Source organism: Cavia porcellus, unplaced genomic scaffold (assembly GCF_034190915.1).
Source record: "Cavia porcellus strain 051 isolate PalLab524CR breed Dunkin Hartley unplaced genomic scaffold, mCavPor4.1 scaffold_19, whole genome shotgun sequence".
Classification (NCBI taxonomy): domain Eukaryota; kingdom Metazoa; phylum Chordata; class Mammalia; order Rodentia; family Caviidae; genus Cavia; species Cavia porcellus.
The window spans coordinates 40,820,417-40,845,603 of record NW_026947502.1 but is presented as its reverse complement, the minus strand read 5'-3'; the positions used below and the strand labels follow the sequence as shown (position 1 = coordinate 40,845,603).

General features: G+C 34.5%; 1 protein-coding gene across 2 annotated transcripts in view; it reads right to left on the bottom strand.

Annotated features, from left to right (window-relative positions):
* Positions 1–25,187, bottom strand: part of Dmxl1 (Dmx like 1) — a 165,664-nt gene that overhangs the window by 25,349 nt on the left and 115,128 nt on the right. Inside the window, exons 29-36 of one of the 2 annotated variants that reach the window (XM_063230962.1) lie at positions 24,746–24,912; positions 20,458–20,609; positions 18,295–18,380; positions 17,672–17,873; positions 16,316–16,433; positions 13,491–13,553; positions 3,219–3,305; positions 272–393 (exon numbers count right to left, since the gene is read on the bottom strand). In XM_063230962.1, coding sequence (XP_063087032.1) covers positions 272–393; positions 3,219–3,305; positions 13,491–13,553; positions 16,316–16,433; positions 17,672–17,873; positions 18,295–18,380; positions 20,458–20,609; positions 24,746–24,912 — 997 coding nt within the window. The remainder of the gene's footprint in view (positions 1–271; positions 394–3,218; positions 3,306–13,490; positions 13,554–16,315; positions 16,434–17,671; positions 17,874–18,294; positions 18,381–20,457; positions 20,610–24,745; positions 24,913–25,187) is intronic. The other variant, XM_063230963.1, reaches the window with a different exon arrangement.

The window sequence follows — 25,187 nt, the reverse complement described above, 5'->3', positions numbered from 1 at the left end:
GTTCTTTCTTTTTCAACTCTTGAAAGCTGTAATATTTGATATGGTACTTCTCTGTAACAATTTTCTCCAGCTCCTATACCTATCTCACTATGATATTCACATACAATTTCCATTATCTTCATTTACTTTTTTCTCTCATTCCCTTTTTTAAAGATCCTGCTAGCCCTTAGTTACTCTATTCACAAGTTAAGAAAACTGAAATTACAGTTTATCAGATACAATCACTCATACTGTATTACTGAATAAAAACAAAACATGAGGGTACCCTTACCCTTTGGTTTCCAATTCTATATCATCATCTACCCAAGTATAGATCTGTGTAGCCAGAATTCCGGAAACATCCAGTTCTTGAACATCATGGCTGGAAGCAATTGCTATGCAATTCCTATTTGCCTGAAAAATAAATAATATGAAAATTTTGAAATAAAGAGACATATAGGTTACTTCTGAAAATAATCCCTGGAAATAATCAAAATGCAGAATGATAGTGTTCTTATGAATTAATATTTTAAACTAATTTTATCAAGTAAATTTTAAGTGAAATGATAAAGTTAAACCTGGAGATATATTCATGTTCTAGGAATTTCAGTAGAGCTAATAAAAAATGAACTCTAAATAGCAATGCACGCATCATTTTATTTCTCCCAGAACTAGTTAGTATGCTAGAATGCTATGATTACAATCCCAAAATGTGCAGGGAGTGGGCATGCCGGTATCCCCTGTGGTCCTAGCAACTCTGGAGGTTGATGTGTTTGTTAGGTATGCTTAAAACCAAGAATTCAAGACAGACTAGTCAGTGTAGTACAGTCCAATATACAAAACAAAACAAACTGGAAGCAGAAGGTAAAGAACAAAGGGCTCTGAATGATACAGAAAAGCAAGGGAGATAAACTCTATAAAGACATATCAGTATCATTTAAATAAAATCACAGCATTTTCTTCTAAAGCCTTTTAACATTAGGCAAGGTAAAAACAAGCAGAAAAGAGTCACAGAGAAAAGGTGTAAGGGCAGAAAAAGTAGTGGAAGAAATATGTCAGAAGCAATCATGAATTTCAAAAGCTTTTACTGGTTAAATTACATACAATTTTAAGGATCTAAGAATTAAAATGGTGCACATTAGGCTAGGAATGTAACTCAGTATTAAAGTGTTTGTATAGCATGGGCGAGACTCTGAGTTTGATCAATAGCATGAATAAAAGCATATCTCAAACAGAAATCAGAAGGTAATTGACAGCAAACAAAAAACAGGATTATTATTATATAAAGCATTAACACCATTTAATATGTAAACAAAACTGAGATTCTTGAAAAGAAATAGAACTGGATGTTGGAGACAACTCTCCATAGCTCTTGCTAACTTTGAAAGTCTTGTGCTTTGCTTTGCAGTGTCACTCCCAGGATAATTCTATAGCTATCATCTCCCCATCCACAGTAAAGGGCAGTGATGCTTACTCTGTTGAAAGAAAACAAAAACCTAGGTCCTCTAAACTCAATGATCCTGTCCTATAGCATGACCCACTCAGGGTGCAGGTACCATCTAGGCAAAGGGTAGCTCAGGCAACCAGTGTGAAAATAGTGACATTCTGACTACTGTTCTTGCCATTAGGAATAAACTGTCCTTTATCTATGATCAGGATTCTTGTGTCGTCAAACAGCAGCCCTTAATCTGTGGAAGTTAACTTATTAGCACAAATGTAAAGTAAAATCTCACACCCCTGCTAGTTCTTTTCTTTTGTCTTTTTCCTTTTTATCGGTACCCGGGATCGAACTAACGACTGCCTGCTTGCAAGGCAGGCACTTATGCCGCTGAGCTAAACCTCCAGCCCCACCCCTGCTAGTTCTTGATACAAATGGGTATCAAACAAGCAAGAACACACTCATTCTCAATATTTTTATATAGTGAAATTTAAAGTAAAAGGTATTTCTTAACCATAAATTTAACAAAGATGAAAAACTATACTATCAAAAATGGAGAAATAAACACAAAAGTGTATGTCAGATTTTATACTGGAGATATTTATGGATATACACTTATATCCTCAAAGGAAAAAAAAGCTAATTTTTAATGGATAGAATATTTAAAAACACATTTTCTTTTGGGAAGGCATATTTTCATGTGTGTGCGTGTGTGTGTATATAATTAGACATTACAACTTGAAAACTCCCTTGCTAAGGTGCTAATTCCAAACTTGCCTGCTTCAAGCAGAACTATTAATTGTTCTAGGACATTTATGAGACAAATGAGACAAACAATATAGGGAATTATGAGAACAGAATAGCAAAGAAACTTTCTAAGAGAAATCAAAAAGAAGAGTGGCCCAGTATAGGGTCATGATGGTGGAATCTTTTTAGAGCTTTCAGTGATACCAAAGCCCACTGCAGCATATGTGCCTTTGATTTACCACCACTGGGGAGAAAATGATTTCTGAATGAGTAATGCCATAGGACAAACACCTAAATAACATTTAGAATTATTGCAAAATTAGGAACACACAGCTTTATGTGTGTGCACACATCTTAAGTATCCTTTAGGAACACATGAAAAAGGTAACACCAAACCTTTAAATTAGTGGAAAGAAAACAAAAGGGTGACTAGAAATCGGTAGAAACTATGCAGGGAAACAGAAGGAGGAAATTATTAAGATAAAAGTCAACCCTGAACTATTACCCCTATGGCTTTCTTTTCTATTGGTGGCTACAGATAGCTCTGAGTAGGATGTTAAAGAGAAGGCTATGAAAACACAGTAACATGTTCTTACTGGGGGAGTAAGTCAAAAGGGGAAAATTTCTGAGTCAAATATAAACTTAAATTTTATCAAATATTAAGAACCATATTCAACATAATCACAGTAGGAACACAGAAAACTCTTTCTTTCGATTACTGTTGTATCTTGCATAAATTTTTTTTTTTTTTTTTTTTGTACCAGGGATCAAACTCACGACCTTGTGCTTTCCAGGTAAGCACTTAAGTCACTGAGCTAAATCCCTAGCCCTATCTTGCATAAATTCTAAAGCTACTGCATAAATAAATACTTGCTCTTTCTATACAGTAACAATTTATTAGCTATTATTTTCCCAAATTATTTAAAATACAATTACATTATCAAATGATATAAGCAATTTATAAAATAAAACATAATTAGAAACACTGACAATGACAAAACAAAATACTCTTCAAATGTGAGTACCTAACAACCAGAGAAAAATGTTTACTTACTTTATTAACAGCAAAGGCAGTGATAATATCAGATTCCTTATGAATAATTCTTGCTTTACCTCCAGGATAGCCCAAATCTGCTTCTATCTAAATAGAAGAAAATAAAGCACAATATATAATCACCTTACTAGGAGAACAAATAAATGTATATCAATCTTTTTTTTTTTTTTGTCTTTTTCCTTTTTTTATCGGTACCAGGGATCGAACTCACGACTGCCTGCTTGCAAGGCAGGTGCCTATGCCGCTGAGCTAAATCCCCAGCCCCTATGTATATCAATCTCATGCAGTACTTGAATGAATTATTCTAAGAAAAGTTTTTTATACATTTCAAATCCAAAGCTACTATATATATATGCTAACTATCTGTAAAACAAAATTAGGGGAATTTAAATTTTTTTCAAACTTGCTTTTTCACATATAAAGCGATAGCTGATAGAACATATGACTTCATTAATTGGTTATCCTCCCAAGCTACACTGCTTTAAGTATAAATGATCAAAATATTTTAATTACTTAAGTAAGATTTATATACCAAGTTTCTTAGTATTATAATTCTGTACTAATGTTTTATAAATGTTAAAAGGTAGGACTGTAAATATTTTAGTTTCGGTGGACTAAAAAAGGTCACTGGTGCAGTTTTCCTTATTTTTCAAATGACACTTTAAAAATGTAAAGTTCATGGGCTATTAAAAAAATAGGATTTGGCCAGCTGGCTGTAGCTTACTAGCTTTTGGTTTAAGACGACCTTCAACACAGAAAAGAACCCTGAGATCTTGGAGGACAGGTTAACTCACCCAAATCAGTAACTGTTTTGGGAGCTGAATAAACCTTAATTCAATTTAGTTTACATGAGGGATAAATTCTGCCTACCCTGAGAGGGTATATGTTTGGACTCAGAAGATAGTATCATATAAAAATCAACATTTACTAAAATAAAAGTTGGAAAAAGGTGCTTGTTCAGAGTTGAAACCATTGCTTAATGTTGGATATTATTTTATCTGCTTTAATCAATGTTTGGAAAAGAATGACTATAAAATGCTTCCCAACTCATTGTGAAATGAGAAAATTATTCATTTTAAAAATAGAAAATAACTTACTTTTTTGCAAAGTTTAGAAAAAAATACTACTAGTGCCTGAACACTGACCCTCAGCAGGGTTGGTTGGCAGTATTTTTGCAAATGGCAAAGGTCTCCTGTGTTCAGAGATCAGGCTTTCAGAAGGTGATTAGCTCACAGGACCACTGGACTCATCTGGGGACTACTCCATAGATGAGCGTCAAGCTAACCATGCTGTTACCAGGTGGTGCCTGTTTGGAGGTAGGAGGTGGGGGTGTGTCCAGGAAGGCCATCTCTGCCTGGGCTCCTTCCTTCTCTCTGCTTTCTGGCGACCTTTAATGAGCACCTTTCCTCCAGGGCAGGCCTTTCCACTGTGTCATATCTGCATCTGAGCCTGCCGACCACAGACAGGAGCAGCTAAGACTATCAGCCAAGACTAAACCTACTTTCCTTTAAATTGTGGTGTCAAGTATTTTCTATCAGCGAAGGAAAAGTGACTAAAATACTGTTTAACTGTAGAGTTGAAACAGACTTACAGAATTCCAAACCAAGACATTCCTATGGAAATAAAAATCACAGTCACTAGATGTAAAAGTAGCAAATTATTCTAATCTGAAATACAACCTGTTTATAAACATAAAAGAATTGTGTCAGATGAACAAGAGTCACCTATAAGAAAAGTCTTAGTTCTGGCCCAGTAACCAGAGGGCCCCTGTCCAAAATTTTGTCATTTTATGACAAAATCACAATTTAACCATGTTTCTGCCTGGCATCTAAAAATATACTAAGTGTACATTTCTAGATTTTGAAGAACTAGAAGGCTAGGACAAATATTTTCATAAAAGTGAAGGATCTGCTATTTGCTGGTAGTGGTTAGATGAAGGGAACACGCCAGTTTTCACCAGAACTTTTTCAAACTTTCCATGTGTGAGATAAAAGCTTAAGCAGAGATGAACTTCAAAAAAATCCTTTCTTGACATGGAAATGCATTCTTGTTTTCTCATTGTCTAAAACAATGCTTCTATGGTATGGTATCAAGATGAGAGAATCGACTGAATGATTTTTTACAAATGAAAATTCTCAAAGCTGTATCAGACATATAATCAAAATTCCAAGGTGCAGGGCAAATGATTTGACTGGATAAGGAGATAAAACTAGAGAATTAGGCACGGCTTAGACAATGTAGGTCCTAAAAGATATACTATAGTACACATGTTATTGTAAGGTTGAGGGTTCTAAAAATTCTGATTGTTGTGAACTAAAACACAAACGATATGAGAATGGCATCCAGAAAATCAGTTAAGAAGCTACTATTGTAGCTAAAGTGAGAAGTGGTAGTGGATTGGATTAGGGTGGTAGATGTGGCGATGCTGGTAAGTGACTGGAATTGTAATAAACTTTGCTAATGAACCCTTAGTGTGAGTAAAAAGAAAAGATGATTCCTATTTTTCAAGGGAGATTTGAGTAGTATTACAGTACATACAATATACATTGTATATTACATAGTATACAATGAATGTTTAAATTTTAAAAATTTATTACAGTAAAAGTCATCTTATTAATCCTCTTCAAAATACTCCCTCACTTTGAACACATTTATCTTATTGTTCTTGTGACTTTCTAAAGCAGTTATGGAAGTCTTCTTTTGTGTCTTTATGGGCTGATCAAAAATACAGTGAATAATGCTATACAGTGAATAGTGCCACCCAATGGAAAGGCAAATTTGTAAATGTTAGCGTACTCTGGCTCAATAGAGAAGCAAAAAGTATAAAATGGAACAGGTTTATTGAGTTGAGGATGTGAAAAGGAGCACACAACTCAACGCAATTGGGGCGGATATTGATGATGTGTGAAGAACAGATTGGATTTCTCAGTGGGTGCAAACAGGAAAGGGAGCTGTAATTAGGGCTGAAGAAGCAGGAAGTGGTAAGCATTCCCGCTTTGGCCTTTACCACGTTAGGCCACCGCCATAATTGTACAGTAATTTATACTAGGGCAAGAACCTTTCAGTAAAAACATGCATCAAGTCCTCATCCACCTTATTCCTAGAGTATACGGCACCATGTGACTTTTGACTCTTCCCCAAGTCAAAATGACATTTTAAATCAATTTAGGGTATCAAGGCAGACACAATAGCACAAATTAAAATTAGAATTCCAGTACTACGTCAGAAAGTAGTAAGACTCATGGAATAGGTGTGTTCAAAATGGGGGTACTGAGTCATATTAATGGAAATATATCTTCTACTGAATAATTTTAAAAAGTTTGAAAATTCAGTGGACTTTTTGTAAGTGGATGAGTGAAAGTACTATTTACTGAGATGGATCAGGAGAGAGTAGGTTTAGGTTGGGAGCAGATATACAGAGGTCAGGAAATAAGTTGAGACTGGAGATATTTGAGAGTGATCATGATACAGATGATATTGAAGCCATGAGATGCAAAGAAATAAAGACAGTGAAAAGAAAAGGTTAGAGAACTGAGTTTGAGGCACTGAACATTTTCATTGAAAGGATAAAGACAGGGAAAGTCAGTAACAGCTGGCTAACAGATGAAACAGAAGACTTTGATGTTAGAGAAATTTTAAGAAAATGTCAGGGGTCAGCAGTATCAAATGACGCTGAAAAACTCAAAGAGAAGAGGACAGCTCACTGCTGAGTTTAGTGTATCGTAAGTCAACAGTGACCACGATGAGGACAATCTCTGGGGTGTACGCAAGAGATAATACTTAACTAAATTAGAAGCACTGTGATTTCTGGTGAACAAAGAGGAAGTCACAGAGACATTCAACTGAATTTATAATGCTGTATTTCTTATGCTGGGTGGTTGGTGTACGGTGTTTGCAACATTATTTTCTCTTCGCCTCTTTCCCTCTTCCTGTCTTAGAAAGAGTGGTTTCCAACTCCTGGTTTCAAGTGCTCTTACTTCAGCCTCCTAAGGACTACAAATGTGAGCCACTGTATCCCAGAACACTGCTCTTTAAATTTTCATGAGTGACTTTAAAGTTAATTTTATAAATTAGTTTTGCCATAGAGGCATAGAAAAATAATTTAAAAGGTCATATTTTAAATATATTTGCTCATGCCTATAAAAATAATCTGAGAAAGGTAAAAATTTATGAAGAGTTGGGATAAGGATGAAGCAATGTCTAGAGGTAGAAAAGAGCTGACAGCATCAGTGCACAAGTGAAGATTTCACCCTTTGGCAGGAGTGTGACAGTTATCCACCATTGGAGCAGGCAGAACAAAAGAACATAAGTCAGATTTGATGCTGGAAATATTACACTAAATCTATGTTTGGGTAATTTTATGTAAAATATGGTGGACTGTTGGGAGTGGTAAATGCACTGAAAATATGAGGAAAGAAGGAAAATGTGGAGAATGCAGAAGAGAATGGAAAATCAAAGCTAATGTAGAGTAATTTGGTATAATTGCTGGGTAGTTTTAAATTAACTTGGAATCCGTACTTATAACTATTAAGTGAGACAAGCTCCTTGGTTTTTATTTTTCCTTCATCTACATTTAGTTGCCTGGATATTGACACCAAATAGGACAAAGAGTTGGATTAAACAGATTTGTGAATTTCAAGGCAAATATAATATAGAGCACAGCAGGAAACTGAGGATGCTCATAAGGGACTGGTCACAATGATGCATCATGGAATCAGAACTGGGGAAGGAAGGAATTAAGGACAAGGTCAGCTAAAAAGAAAAACAGAGCTTGCATATTCTATAAACAAAATTTATTTTTGTTAAAGGTCATAAAACACATCAAAGTAAACAAAATCACAATCGAATTGTCTTAAAGTACTCCTAAATGTAAAGTTTTAGTCAAGTTCTATAGAGGAAAAAGTCACACTTTCATTAACCTAGATACATAAAGAAAAAAAATTCAAATACTGGTGGTGAAAGAAATTTCAAAAGATAATGCAGATCAAAAACTAAACATACCATTACCAAATGATTCAGCAATTTCATTTCTGATTGCATATTCTCAAGAAATGAAAGCTGACTTGAACAGATACCCATGTTCATAGCAGCAATTTTCACAATAATCAAAAGATGCAAATAACCCAAATGGCCACGGATAGGTAAGAGATAAACAAATCATGGTATGCATACAGTGGAGCATTACTGAACCTTCAAAATGAAAGCAATTCTGACACATGATAAAATATGGATGAACCCTGAGGGCATGCTAAGTAAATCAATCTAATGTAAAGCACAACCATTACACTATTATATGAGGCACCAACAGGTACCACAATTTGTAATATATAAGGTTGAATGATGGTTTCCTAGGAAGGCTGAAGGAAAATAAGGCACTATTATTTAGTGGGTAGGGTGTCAGTTAAAAAAAAAACAAAAACGATTCTTCAAAGGATGGGCTGCACAACTAAGCGCTACTGGATGCATAACTATGTAAAGACACTTAAAAGTACTGAACTGTACACTTTAAATGGTTAAAATAATACGTTTTATGTTATTTTTATTTTACCACAATTATTCTGTGTATGTGCGCATATGTGTGCATGAGTGTATGTGCAGAGAGAAACTGAGAATGAGACCGACTACGCAGAAACTGATCTAAATAATACTTGAGATCCACAGAGCTCCCTTTAGAAGCTGGACCTTTGCCACTTATCCCAAGTGAGACTGTCATAACTTCGATACTAATGCAAAACCAAATAAATAACTAAGAACAAAATAAAACAAAAAAGCTCCAAATAACCCTCAGTATCCCTCAGGAACATAGGTACAAAAATTCCTTAAGATTTAAAACACACCACAGCCAAATGTGGCTTTGTGCAAAATTGGTTTAACATTCAAAAAACCCATCAACTTATTTAACTGTATTAACAGATTAACAAAAACATATTACCATCTCACAAGTAACAATAAGTAAGTAAATAAATAAATACATCCCTAAAACTAACAAAATCTATTATCTCCTGATTACCAACCCCCCAACAGGGAGACAACAATAAAGGCTGACCCTGGGATTTGACAAGAGAGCTGAGCTGCCTGTTAAGATTAAAAAAAAAAAAAAAAAGAAAATTCAGTATCTGCTGGCAGAACCAGGTCTAGGAATTAAAGCAGAGTCAGACGTAAGCAACGTCCTTTATTGCCTTTGTAAGACTGGTTGGAACTCAGGATTCTATTTTTTTAGTTTTTGGGGTTTTTTGTCTTTTTGAAAAAAGACAGGGCTTCAGTATGCAGGCAGTTCAAGTTGTCCTCGAACTCACAGCAATTCTCCTGCCTCAGTCTCCCGAGTGCTGGAATTACAGGCATGTGCAACTACATTCGGAAGGGTTCTGTCTCTGATAGAAGGAACTTTAAACTTGAATTATTCTTTCCAGAAGAGTACTCAATGACAGCACCTATACTTTACACTCAAAGTTTATCACCTAATGTAGATCAGTTGGGAAAAACATGCTTACATATTCTGAAAATTATTAAAGTGAGCTCTAGTACTACAGATCTGCACAATTCTATCAATTCAAGTTTTGTTAAGTGCTCTAAAATGATATGATTCATTAGCAAATGATGAAGCAGAGCAGTGGAAGACAAATGAAGTTCTAGGTACAACCTATGCCCATCTTGTATGATTTGTCCCAAAACTTCTCTCTTACCTTTTAATAAAATACATACATAGTAAATATAGTTAAAAAGTGTATATACACACACACACACACGTGCTAAGGATAAAACTGCAAAAAAAGAACTATAGAAAATCTATAGATAACATCATACTTAATGATGAAAGTCTGTTTTTTCTAGTAAAATATGCATACGCATACACGTTTAGTAAATAGATAGTAAAATATACATACACACAAACACACACATATATATGTATCATAGAAAATTCCTCAATTTTACAAAGGCAACTACAACAAACCTATAGATAACATCATACCTAATGATAAAAGATGAGTGCTACTTCCTAACATTAGAAATAAGAATCTGTTCTTATCGCTTCTATTCAATACTGGACTAGAAATTCTAGTCAATGTGATAAATTTTTTTAAAAAGTTTAAAAGAAAGTATACATACAAAGAAACAGATCTGTACGTTACACTTTACAAAAATTAATTCAAAAATGGATTACAGACCTAAATGTAGTTATTAAACACCGAGAATAAAACATGAGAAAGTCTGTAATATTAAATTAGGCAAAGATTTAAAAACCAAAAAGAAAATGTATACAAGAAAAAACTGATAGAACTAATCAAAATTAACAACTGCAAAAGACACTGTAAAAAGAATGAAAAGACAAGTCACAGAATGCATTTGCAAAGCACATATCTATTTTTTTTTTTTTTTTTTTTTTGGTCTTTTTCCTTTTTATCGGTACCAAGGATCGAACTCAGGACTGCCTGCTTGCAAGGCAGGCACTTATGCTGCTGAGCTAAATCCCCAGCCCCCTCAAAGCACATATCTAATAAAAACTTTTTATCTAAAACAATGAACTGTTAACTTTCATAAAGAAAACAAACGACCCAATTAAAAAAAAAAAAACAGATCCAAGATTTGAAAAGATACTTCACCCAAGGAAACAAAAGAATTCTTACTACATACCTATGAGAATGACTAAAATTAAAAAGTTGACTATCCTAAGTGATAGTAAGGATGTGAAGTAACTAAGAACTGGAAAACATGTGGACAGTTTCCTGAAAAGTTACACATACACCTACTGTATGATCTAGCTGTTCCAATTCTAAGCATTCACACAAGAGAAAAGAAAGCCTATGTCTACACAAAGAACCCTGTGCATGAATTTTCAAAGCAGGCTTCTGAAACAGCTCTAAGCTGGAATCAAATGTTAAGAGCTAACAATATAAAGTACAGTCAAAACAAAAAAACACAAAGTTCATTTATATAAATACTAGAAAATGCAAATACAAATAATGCTGTTGCTTGAGGCAGGAAAAAGGCAGAGGTGTGGGTAGGGATTAAACTTTGAGGATGACAGATACATTATCCGAGGGTGTGATGGTTTGAAAAAGTATACATATGCCCAAACTAATCAAGCTACACACCGTAAACCTGCAGTCTTTTAAGATCAAATAAACCAAATAAAAAATTTTAAAAAAAGTATAACAGAAGGCTTGAAAATGTTGGCTTTTATAATGGCTCTGATGTTAACTGAACAGAATGACTGCATTTTGATATAAGATAGAGTTAGCTTTAAATACATCAGGATTATTAATATTTTATGAACTGCATCAGAAGAAAAATATTTGGATAAGAACTTTTGACAATGTTCAGACAGCAGTTAAGAATTATTAACTGAGGAACTCATCCAGAGATATTCACTTCCCAGCCATTGATGCATTCCTATACTTGTCTCTTTTTATTTTTCTCGCTATACTCTTAAGACTGACAACTGGGACTCTTGGCCAGGCTCCCAATAACTTTTATATATAGAGAGAATACACACAGGTTTTTTTTTTTTTTTTTTTTTTTAGAAATCCTAGTTATAAAAATTAATGATTCAAAACATTAGCTGTTTCTTAAGCTTTACCTCCTAAATTTTTAAAATATAATTTACATCAAAATGTGTATCTTGAAGTGGTGGCGGTGTGGCAGACTGTGGCCCTTCCAGGGGGAGAACCACCAGTGTCTCCTGAGATCCACGCCATTATGGAACTTAGGACCCTGGGAAACCAAGCAAGCTGCTCGCCTCCCTGGTAAGCGGCGGCAGTGTGGCAGACTGCGGCCCTTCCAGGGGAGAACCATCAGTATCTCCTGAGATCCGCACCATGTTGGAACTTAAGACCCTGGGAAACCAAGCAAGCAGCTTGCCTCCCTGGTAAGTGGCTATGGTGTGGCAAACTACGGCCCCTCCAGGGTGAGAATCACCAGTGTCTCCTGAGATCCACACCATGCTGGAACTTAGGACATTGGGAAACCAAGCAACCAGCTCGTCTCCCTGCTAAGCAATAGTGAACCTACTGGTGCACGGCCTAGACTCAAATATCCCACTCCCACCCCCACCCCCACCCCCCACACCCCGTTAGCTAATGGGAACCAGAAATCTGAGCATCTCCTGGGAGGTTGACCATAGCAAATAAGGGGGATTTCCTTCTACCATCTCTTTGAAGGCAAATATTTTTATTACTGTTTTGCCTTATTCTGATTAATGGCACTGCTCTATTCAATATTGTTTTGATAAGTTCTATAAAGTTCTGTATTTCATTTTATTCTGATATACGTGATTGAAAGAACAACTATTGTAAAGATAATGAAATATACTGTGATACCTATTACTGTTATCCCGGTAACCTGCTGTGAAGTTCTGTACCAATTTCAATACACTGTCTCAGTTGGCTTTATTCTGTCTTGTTCTGTTGTACTTTACTACTTTCAAAATTTAAAAAAAATGTGAAGAATTATTATTAACCCAAAGAAAAGTGTTAACCAATTAAAAATTTGAATATTCAAACTCCCAAAAATCATCAGAAAGTTTTAAAGTATGAGCCACATATACTTATCTTGCCAAATTTTTAGTTATAATATATATCTGACATCAAACCAGTCTGTTTTATTAATTACATAGAATTATTTTGTTTTACCAGAAGATTCCACTATGAAAGAATTAGAGGTAGCATTAGTAGATTAAAAAAAATCTTTTGAGAAAATATTTCCCTAAAATATTCTGATTGTCTTAAAATTACTGAATCCTACAAAATATGAAGTATGAATCACATCAACCAATGAAGTCATATTTGAATATATGATCACAAAACATCTAGGAGTTATTGAATGATTGTACAAATTGTCAAATTTGTACTCTGATTCTCAAGTATGAGTCTTGGACTACATGCTATTCCTACAGTAAAATGAATACTTTGTAAGTATTTGCTTTATTTTTTAGGCATTAACATCATGAAGAAGTTTTAACTTCAATAATGATACTTGCAGAAATGGAACAATGTACTATACTTCTATAACTGCTACTTTAATTATGTTTATTAAGAACTTTTTACCCACAAAAATCTGTAGCCAAAGCTGGATACATTCAACTCCCTTTAAAACTGCATTCTCTGTTATAAAAAAGAAATGATTTTTGTTTGCAATATTTAAAATAGAAGATAACTTAAGGGAATAATACTCTTATTCTGTTAAAAACAAAGCCTAGTCAAAATCAAAATAAAAAGATTTTCTTCTCCTGATTAAGAATGCAATTTCTCATTTCAGTTGAATGATGTTTTGTACCTTATTGATGTTTGGCTCCTCCATCATAGAATTTTTGATGGCTTCACGGTTGTCCCCTAATGACTTCATCAAGAAAGAATAATCACACGACAGAGTAAAGATGAGATGTAACATGAAAAATACTGGGGAATATTTTTAAAAACTGGATTTTAACCAAATTGACTAAAAAAGATTATGAAACGGAATTACTATTCTTATTCATATACCTTAAAAGAAGTATTACGAGAGTGCATGGCTAGGGTGCAGGACAACTCAATAGCACAGAATACATTAACCACTACTATAAATTTTATTCTACCACATACAAATTTTACTTAATTTGAAAAGTTGACATTAAAGCAAGATTGTGTCTAAAGTACTTTATATTTAAAAACAGCCACTAATGGCAGACTACTATCAATGAAAGATAAAACTGTATTCTTTTCTACACTACTGTGCCTTATTTCTAAGATACAACACTTCAGGAAAACTTGATGGAGAAATTTCTGTTCCTCCTTTTTAATCTCCTACTGATTTAGCCAAAAACAGTCAATAGGTTGACTAAAGGCAAACATATCCTTCTTATAAAAGGAGGATATTAACAGGTAAAGAAAAAGTTGATTCAAAACTTTTAATTCTCAGAAAATGAAATAAAACAGAAAATGGAACTGGTGACAAACAAAGATCACAGCTGCCAAGCTCCATTTTTTTTTTTTTTTTTTTTTTTTTGATAGGATGGCTCAGGCAGTCCACTTACAGGCGTGAGTGTAAGTACTTACTTTTCAAATAAGTACAAGTAAAGACGACATCCTATTTTTAAAATGTATGCACCACTAAACTACGCTAGACAGGAAGAGAGCTGAAAGTATACTAGGACTTTAAAGTCAGATAAAGAAACAAGTCAGAAATAGTGAAGTTTAATTTTCATACACAGAAAGGAATAGAGGAGCAGTCTGAAACTGCACATCATCTCCCTCTCACCTATCACCTACGAGCTGAAAAATCATGATGATTTAAATATAACCATCATTTTATACAAATAAGCAAAAAGTAATTTTGTGAGTAGTCAAGTTTCCAGGAAAGATTATAAATTATACCAACTCAATGAAGTTAAGATTCTATTTAACTCCAACCTATATTTGTTATATAAAATTTTTCTTTTATATTCCCTATCAAAAAGGCTAAGGAGAACCATAAGGAAGAATAGAACAGCAAAGTAGTAACAAAAAATGTCTTATAACTTCAAAGTGAACAGAAGAGCAAATAAATCTGATTAAAAATTGCAAAACTGGGATGACATCATTTTGCACACAAAAGTAAAATTTAGAGAAAATTTTAAGCTTATTGATTACAAAGTTGTTAGTTCACCACTTAGGTTCATTCTTTGAATTAAACCAACTGCAATAAAAGTAGCAAAGAAATGTAAAATGTGCAGGTGTATTAATTATCTACTATTTTTTATGCATTCTGTCTTGGTTGCCCTACCATAGTCCTTAACCTTAATCTTCATGCAAACCCTATTTTAGTTTGTGAATCAATAAGATAATCAAAATTTGGGTATTCATATTAAAAGTACACTAGAGAAAACAAAGTAACAAGCCAAGTAAATATATGCTTTTATATAAAACAATGCAGCAATGCTTTATATACTACACCAGAATGCTGTCAACTCTTGACAATTAGTTTAGGCAAAGATATATTTAACATCACCTTCCCAGTACACATATCCTAATCAATCATAGTCTTCTTTAGCACATTTATTCCTAATTCTATCTATCCAAAAGTTTTCCAGAAATGTTCTCATGGTAAGTCACACACAAACAAGATATACTTTACATAAGGTTAACAAATGAAACTTTCACATTTGCTAAGATTTCAGTGAAACACCAGGTACTCATGTCAAAAAATCTTCAAGTCTACAATAATATTACATACTGTTTCCTAGTGTGGTCAATTTAAATATATTTATAAAATCAAGGGAATGATAAACAATAGGACACACTATTGTTTCTATTTCTCCCCCTCCTACGTTGTTTTTTATTACTACGTGTTTGTAGCATACAGTGATCACACTCATAGTGGGGAGTTGGAACATGTACGTAACATATCTTAATTCTTTTTTTCATTCTAGTTTAGTGCTGCTCAAAATGTGGTCCATAGATCAGCTTACAGCTTTAAACTTGTTACTGGTTCAGGGGAGATAAAAAAAAATCAACTATATAACTACATCCCTGTTTATTCACTTAGTATTTTTTAGTTGCAAAACTTTCTTAATGAAGGAGCCAAAATGTTCATTTACATTCAGATATAAGTTTTTCCATACTAACAAACTTGTACTTTTTTAGTGGCACTGAATTAAATAACCAAAAGAACAAAAAAACAAACAAACAAAAAAAACCCAAACAAATAAACCATTTTGGTGATAACACCACAGTATAATCAATTAATAATAGAATCATAAATTAATTTGTTTGTAAAATGCAACTATGAATAACCTGTAGAATAAGAAGAAAACACATTTAAAATGTTTTCAGTATTCAAACCGTTTCAGACAGACTTAACACATGAAAATCACATGAAATTTCCACTGTCTTTAAACAAAACACAGAAAGCAAGATATAGAATCTTAAACAGTATTTGAGAAAACAGTCCCAATTATCTCTAGATTAATCACTTTAAATTGTTTTATGAAAACCTTGTTACTCTTCCTTCTGAATTACTTGTTCTGGCATTAACTGCATATGTTTATGATATAAAAATGAATTTTAAAAAATCTATAAAACACATCTCAAATGGCTGCAAGACAAAAGTGTTTCAGTAGAATAGAGGTCTTAGTATATACAAACCTCATTTAGACATCGTTTCTTTGTGAATATATTTCTGATAAAGGTTTCCTGAATTTCTTCCTGTTTCACCAAATACTGCCAAAGCCTCTTCACTGACAGTGCCAGATGATGTCTGGATCTACAAAGACAGTAAATTTAATTATGTACTTTGGATATGCTAACTTGACTACAATTCCTTGGTGCTATTATGAATGTTTATTAAAATAAATTAACCAGAATCACATCTAGTGATCTAGGAAAGCGGCCAGCAAGCATTTTGTTAAAGATCATATAATAAACACTTTAGGCTCTGTGGAACACATGGTTTGTATCACAAAGTTCAACTGAGTCAAAGTACCGGAAAGCAGTCACATGTCTAAGTAGAGCATCCCTAATTTGAATGGTCCCACAATCCAAAACATGTTCCTAAATATGAAACTTCTTAAGTGCCAATACGATGCTAAAAAAGTTTTGGATTCAGAATATACCAACTAGTACAGGAAGAGTCAACTAGTAAAGTATGCAAATATTATAAAATCAGTGAAATTCTGAAAACAAACATTCTGGTCCCCCAGCAGCTCAGATGAAGGATAGTCATCCTGTAATATGCAAATGATGGGTATGGCTGTGATCCAATAATTACATAATTATAAAAGCAGCAAGTGGGCTAGATTTGGAAGGAGAGCTGGTTATCATAGTTGGCTGATTTCTAATCTAGGGACACAAGATCTAACAAAAATAAGTATATTTTCTAGAGGACAACTAGAAGTAGAGCTACGCAGTGTTTTCTATTTTGCTATTGATAAGCAATGCATCAAGAGCTTCTACAAGGTTATTCTAAAACCATATACTAAACCATTAAGCAAACTGTTTAATTCAGTAAACATTTTTTTTGCACAAGACTTTCTAGATGAAGCAAGCACAGCACTGATTTACCTTTCCGTCCAAAATTTTTTTTATGGGCAATAAAATAGATATAGGTGGCTACTTTGAACAACACTGCTCTAAAGCAGCTATCAATAAATTATAGAGCATAGGCCAAATCTAGCCTGCCTCATATTTTAAAAGATAAAGCTTAATGGGCCACAGCCAAGCCTCTATGTTTATTTGCTGTCTCACTATCTATGGCTGCTTTCATTCTACAATGGTAGAGTTCAGTGGCTGTAAAAGGAACATCCTTAAAACCTTACAATATTTACTCTTTGGACCTCCGCAAAAAAAGTTTTGCTAACCTCTGTACAACAGCAGCCATGACACAAAGACCCACATGTAGTCCTGAAGCAGAAAATTAAATAGAAGTCTTAAGAGGTTTTCCTCTAAATGCTACCTGACAACATTGTGATTTAGTAAAATTCGTACTTAAGAACAAAAACCTACCTGAAAGGAGTGTTTGTAGGCTCCAATAAAGCTTTGTGGCGGAGAATTGCAGGACCTGCAGACAAACTCTTTTCAGAGGTATGTCCAGAAATATAGTTTTCAGGGGGACCACCATGGATTTCAAGTCGCCGAAGAAGAACTTGTTCCCAACACTGAAGAGTTTTTAGAACCGCATGACAGAGAGGTGAACTAACTGGAAGCTCTGAAAGGGGAAAATATATTGGACCCCCATTTGCTTCTGCAATGAAACACTACATTTAATTATAAGAAAGCCTGAGATAAGTTATTAGCACATTTTAACAGAAGACATGTGGCATAGAAATTTAGCAGGCTGAAAAAAAGGTTGCTTTCCTCCAATATCTAATAGAATGATAGGCACAATTTAAGATAGTTCTAGTTGTATGAAATCTATTACAATAGGAAGTTTTTAAGCTTTTCCTTAACTATTCAGACCATACTTTTTTTTTTTGGTACCAGGTATCGAACTCACAACCTCCTGCCTGCCAGGCAGGTGCTTATGTCGCTGAGCTAAATCCCTGCCCCTTTCCTTAACTAGTCAAAGAAATATACTGAATAAAAACCAAAGCAGTCATACTATTCATACATATTAAGGTATTTATTACCTGTAAGATCGTGACCTGCAAAGGGATAGAAGATTTTCAAATTGTTGAGCACCAATTGTACCATCGCCAATCGCATCAATGACCAACTAAAAATAAAGCAAAAATGGGCCTGTCATTGGATTTAAATGAGTATATCACTTCTGATTCAATAATTCCACTATTAGAAATCTATCCTGGAGACATTCCTCTATACAAATAAAATATACACATATAGTCATCAAATCACTATTATTTATAATAACAAAGAATAAATATAACCAAACTATCAGGAAAGTGTTGGGTACATAGCTCCATTATGAAGTATGAAATTTTACAGTAATCACAAAAATAATGACTTAAAATCTCTAAGTGTTAATATGGAGAAAATGCCAGTATATATTAATAATTGAGAATTAAACTTTGAAACATTACATATGGGTACCATTCTCTGTGCAACAAAGCAGGCAAAATAAAATTATATAAATGTATTTGTTTAGTTTTGCAAATAGAGGGACAAACAAAAAGCAATGTAAGTTGTTATCTCTGGATGGGTATAGAGAAGGACCTGAATGTAGGAAAGACTTCTCATTTCAAATTTTTAAACAGCTTGGCTTTTAAAAAGTTATTTAAGCTATTCTTTGATTTCAAGTAGAAAAGATTACCTCTTACATCATTGGTTTTTAAACTATTTTTTCATTATGGTAAAGTATACACAAAATTGACCATGGTAACCATTTGCACATGTGCCATTCATCAACAGCAAGTGAACCCACACTGTTGTAAAACCACTATCAACACCCATTTCCTAGACTGCAAATCTGAAGCCCTACCCTCATCCAACAATAACCACCATTCCTTGTGACACTTTCTTGTGACAGGCTTATTTCACTTAGCATATTATTCTCAAGGTTTATCTAGGCTCTTTTTTTTTTTTTTTTTTTTTTTTGTCGGTACCAGGGATCGAACTCATGACCGCCTGCTTGCAAGGCAGGTGCTTATGCCACTGAGCTAAATTCCCAGCCCCTATCCAGGCTCTTATGTGTGAGAATTTCCTTTCTTTTTAAGGAAGGATAATTTCCTACGGTATGTTCATGCCATATTTTGTATATCAATTCGTCTGTAAAGATACTTGGATACTTCTAACTCTTGGTTACTGTGAATAATGCTATGAACATGCATATACAAAGATCTGTTTGAGCTCCTGCTTTTACTTTGGGAAGCAGTTCCCAGAAGGGGAACTGCTGGGTCATATGATAATTCTACTTTTAATGTTTTGAGGAACCACTATAATATTTCCCATAAGAGTGGTTACCGTCATCTCATATTCCCATCAGAAGAGCACAGAGGTTCTAATTTCTTCTCATCTCTGCCAATGTTGTTTTTTGATCTGTAGTAGCCAATGAAATGAGTGTGATACTGCAGTCCACTGAGGTTCTGATCTGCATTTCCCTAATGACTAAAGCATATTTTCAAATGCTTATTGGTTATTTGGACATTTTCTTTGGAGAAATATCTATTTAAATCCTTTGGTCATGTTTAAAAGGGATTTTTGTTGTTATGGTTGTTGAGTTAGATGGTTTGAATTCTGAGTCATGTAAATGTTTTATACAGTATTTTCAAAAAGTAAATCTCACTCACCCCGAAAAAACACTGTACACAAGTGAATAAAATTCTTGTAATTTTTCCATAAAGGACTATGTCACTGTTCTTAATATACTTCTTTTTGCAAATTTATGTATTTCTAAATCTCACCATTAACATACCACGCCTTATTAAAATACATACATCTTTCAGATGTAAACAATATATCAAGAGAATAACTATCATTCATGAATGTAAGGCTAATGTAGTACTATAGGTGGGGGAGAGCACTTTATATATCTATGAGTTTTACAAGATATGAAAGCCTTTTTAAAAATGGTACATCCTGATATTTTTTATCTTTTGTGTTCTACTGAAAAAACATTATATCTTCTAGGTAAAACTGTGGAACTTATATTAGGGCCCAAAAGGCAAAGCACAATCTGAGAATAAGACATGTAAGGAAATTATAAATGGTTCACTTGTGAATAATCAAAAACTAACTGAGAAATTATTAAGGAAAGGAATTTAACAACTTCAACTAAAAAAATCTGACTTACAATATGGTTTCTGAAAAGAGGCTTAAAATAAAATATTCCACACCTATAAGAATTAGAATTAGAATGCTCCTGGAGATGGAAATCAGAAGCTGAGACGACATCATCATCATCATCTTCATCATCATCATCACCACCGCTTTCCAGACTTTCCTCTGAGTCATATTCTGTTCTACTTTGGGAAGGGGGTAAAAAAGGCTTAAAAAACAAAAAAAAGTTACGTAATTTATCATTAAAATATCTGATTTAATATATTCAAACATATAGTGTAATATTAACAAGTCATCTCATTTGTAAATATTTCATAAGAAAATGAAGTAACTAGTACTTGCCATACTATGCCTTTGACATCACTTCCACAATTTCTTTCTTTATTCATCCATTTAACAAAAAATTCTCAATTTTCTATTATGTAACCAAAAGTGTACTTGACATAAGAAACTTTAACATGGATACAGACATTGCCCTCAGAGTTTACCTTTTAATGCCAAAGGTAGGCAAAAAACAGAACATTAAAAATCACAAAAATATTTTGAGATAGAGAATAGTAATGACTGAGATAAGCTGATCAAAGAATGTCTCTTCGAAAAGTTGTATTTGACACCTAAAGGACAAAGAAGGAACAGAGATATAACAAGAGGGAAGAAACAAGCATTATAGGTAGTGAAAATACCATGTAGAAAAATTCTAATTGAGAAAAAGTCTCAGGCTTTTCAGGCTTCAGAATATTACAATGGACAGGCTTCAGAACAGAAACGGAGAAAATGGTCTCTGATAGGACACAGTTTTTCTTCACAGCACAGGAGGAAAGAGTAAGATATGAACAACGTAGACTGGATTATACTTTTATGTCAGGGTGATGAAAGACTTTTGTCTGATCCTATGTTTCTCAGTGATTTACAAAGTGAGGCACCTTAAGCCCAAGTATGGGGAACTGAGAATTTAGCTTAGAGATAGAATGCCTGATTAGTATGCACAAGAACTTGGGTTCAATCTTCAGTCTCCAGGACCACTCCTTCCAAAGAGTGAAGACAGTATGGAACAGAAGATGCAGGAGTTTGAAAAAAGTGGCAAAATCTTGGATCTAGGCAAGCACTACAAGAAACATCAGGGAGTGGAAAACTTCTAAAGCTTCTAAAATAGCTGATTAAAGAGTTTGGAAAGACTTTTTGCCAAAAGGCAACAATAAAACTGAACTAAGGTTTAAAACAAATAGCCTCTGGAAATTGTCCAAATGCATGTAACATAAAGAAACATTTATTTAAGAAAATCCACTAATTATGGATCAAACAGTGAGAATCTGGCATGTTGATCAGGGAATGCTCTCATCCTACCTCAAGATCTATGGTCATAATTTTACCAAAGCTAGCAGTGAGGACTAATATATTTATATGTAGCCTAATGAACAGGGATATGAGAACTGTGTTGTTAGGCAATTCTGCTGTTGTGCGAACATCACAGAGTATACGTAGGCAAATTTAGATAGACTAGCCTGCTACACACCTAGGCATAGGCTATGTGGCTGTATATATACTTCCTCAATGGCAAACATCCTTACGAAGTGTAATGACACCACAATTCTATAATTCTAGCTCTCTGCCAAAGGGGCTGTCTTTAAAATTTCATATTCATGGGGCTGGGGATTTAGCTCAGCGGCATAAGCGCCTGCCTTGCAAGCAGGCAGTTGTGGATTCGATCCTTGGTACTGGTAAAAAGGAAAAAGACAAAAAAAAAAAAAATTTCCTATTCATGAGCATTATCAAATACTCAGTATTTGATCTCTGTATCAAACAATTAGGGAGTTCAAAATCTCAACTAGCCTGAGGTTGTAGTGTTAACTAAAGTAAGGACACATCAGCCAGAAATTTAAAAAGGAGATCCAGGAATAAGACAGTTAACCAACAGTCTCGTATCTAGCAAAATTATCCTTCAACAGTGAAGAGGAAATAAAGCGCCTAATAATTATTTGTTGACTGAATGACTGCAGAGACAATGAGGAACAAAGGAACACAAATGCTCTTCAATTCCTAAAGCATCTAGGACAGTGGTGGTGAAACTAAGGCACTGTGTACCAAACGGGCTGTTGGTTATCATTGAAAGCCTTATAAGGTTTGCCATCACTAATCAAGGATTTGAAAAAATAAAAGTCACGGCATAACAGGCCTGGGGGAAGGGCTTTGTCAGAAAATAGACAGATGCTAATTAATGCAAAGCAGTAAAGACAACATCTAGAAACTGATGATGTGAGGGATTTGGCCAGGCATATGAAAACAAGATATATACATACAGAGATATAGTATAGATATAGAACTTGATTTGCACAGGACTATAAAAATGAATATACAAGTAGAAATCACACAAAACAATTCTAACAATCAATGTAAAAAGCTACAAATGTTCTGTCAACTTCAAAATTATGTGTTGAGAATCCTCCCCCTCGGTGAGCCAGGCTCCACGCAATCCACGGGGGGGGGGGCACTCCCCAAGGGCCTGCTGCCCTCACCATCGGGGGAGCATCAGTGGACCACTGCCCTGTGCCTCTCCAGTATCCCTGGGGCCTTGGATTGGAGGAGCCCAGGTGCTGCACTGAATCCTCTGCACTGCGGGATGGGCAGCTGGTGCAGGTAGCACCTGGGACTCAGAAACTGGCTGATTCAGAGGAACATAGGAATTATGTTGGAATAAGGGAGTGGGGTGTGGTCTCAGAATTCTAGCCTGCCGGGGGCAGGTGCGGGAGACATGGGCACTGAAGGGATTTTAAGTCACACGCCTGAAATTTCTCAGGAGATGGCAACTGAAGTAAAGAAACAACTTTGTGCTTATAACGGTGATTAATTTTGCATGTCTGTACCTCATCCAGAACAAGTCCAGGAGACAGACATAGAAGAAATTAGAAAAGAAATTTCATACACCTGAAATTTCTGAAATGATAGGAACTGAAGTAAACAACAACATAGTGCTTACACTATTTAACTTTGCACACCTGAATCTGGTAGTCTGAGCAACTATTTAGAGAATAACAATGCACAATTTAGTATCTATTGGTGTTTTCCAGTATTGTTCTCCTTGTTTTTTTTTTTTGTTTAATTCTCTGTAAAATTAAAAAAATAAAAGTATCTGTTAAAACATGAAAAACGCTTTTGCTGTTGTGTTTGCCTTCTTCTAACTTTGTAACTAAGGATGTGAAGCATCTTTTCACCTCATCCTGCTTCTATGTTTTTATCAGTACCTGGGCATTTTATTCTTTGCAGTTTTAGCTCTGTGAATCTACCATAATGTAAAGGCTTTTTTTTTTTTTTTTTTTTTTAGTAAAAGGGTAAAAGTGACTATCTTTGGAGCATCTTCCTATTTTCCTCATAACTGTTTTCTACCTTTATATTGCTAAGTTTACCTTTACCACTGTTTATATATCTAGAATCTTTTAATTGACATCAATGTCAACACTCCCACACGTGGGTATTTTTTCAGACTTAATTTATGTTTAATTTGAATTTCATTCTTAGTACTATCACTTTTTAAAAAACTTTCATCTTTGTCAGCCAATTCCCTCTTTTTTTTTTTTTTTTTTTTTTTTTGGTCTTTTTTCTTTTTATCGGTACCAGGGATCGAACCCACGACTGCCTGTTTGCAAGGCAGGCGCTTATGCCGCTGAGCTAAATCCCCAGCCCCTAATTCCCTCTTTTGATTATCTCATTTTATAAAACATCACATGTAGCATGGGAGACAAGAAAGCAAAAAATTACATGCTGTGATGTGTGAGGTGCTAAGTGATCAATCAGACAGAAGGAACTGACCTGACTAGAAGCTGAGCATGAGGTGCATGTTATCTGAACAGTGGTCTGTGAAGAGCTACAGCCCTGCTTGTATTTTGCACAATTACTTACATTCAATATGCTGTGGAAATCAAGTATGAACCATGTTGTGGAGGCAGTCTATGTCTCTGAAAACTGCAACTGAAATGTGAGTCTATTACAGCAATGCAAGAGGCTGCCTTTACTGTTAAAACAGAGGGAATAAGGATGTGGCTGAGAGCTTGCCTTTCATTTTCAGGTCTAAGGTTTGATCCTCAGCACTACCCCAAAATAGGTATGACTGATAGATGACCAGGGCACTTTGATTGTGCAGTAGGTATGTTGTAAACTTGCTATTGTTATGGTGTGATTCTTTAATCACTATCAAGTACATTAACACTAAAAACACTAAACACAACTATTCTTTTTAATAACTTATGCAAACAAAACAAAATAATTTTTCTAAACCAGAATGAAGAAATATGAAACACCTCCATATCCCCTTGGGCATATAAATACTGATCTCATTAACACTTCTGTTACCTTGGCTATGAAATAGTCCCAGATACTGAGCTCAGGTGGGATGAACTTCTCTTTGACTGTCAGGGACTCCTGGTTTACTGGTGGTGAAGAAGAAGTCAATGGGACAGATGGTTTTGATGACTTAAAATGTCTGTTTTGTTTTTCTCCTTCTTCAACTAGTGAAGAAACTAAGAAGAAAATAAAGCATTATTAAAGTAGATAGTATTTTCATTAGACTTATTTCACCTGACTTTGTCTAAGAACTAGAGTTAACTGTAAATAAATACAGAAAACCAAGACAGGATTATGAAAGTATACAGAATAAGATAAGAGTACAGAAAGTATAAAAAAAATTACCTTGTATATCAAACTCTGGTTTTATTGCAAATTGCCTATCATTTTCTGCATGTTGATTTATCTATTGTACATTAAAGGTAACAGGATAGAATGTCTGCATGTACTC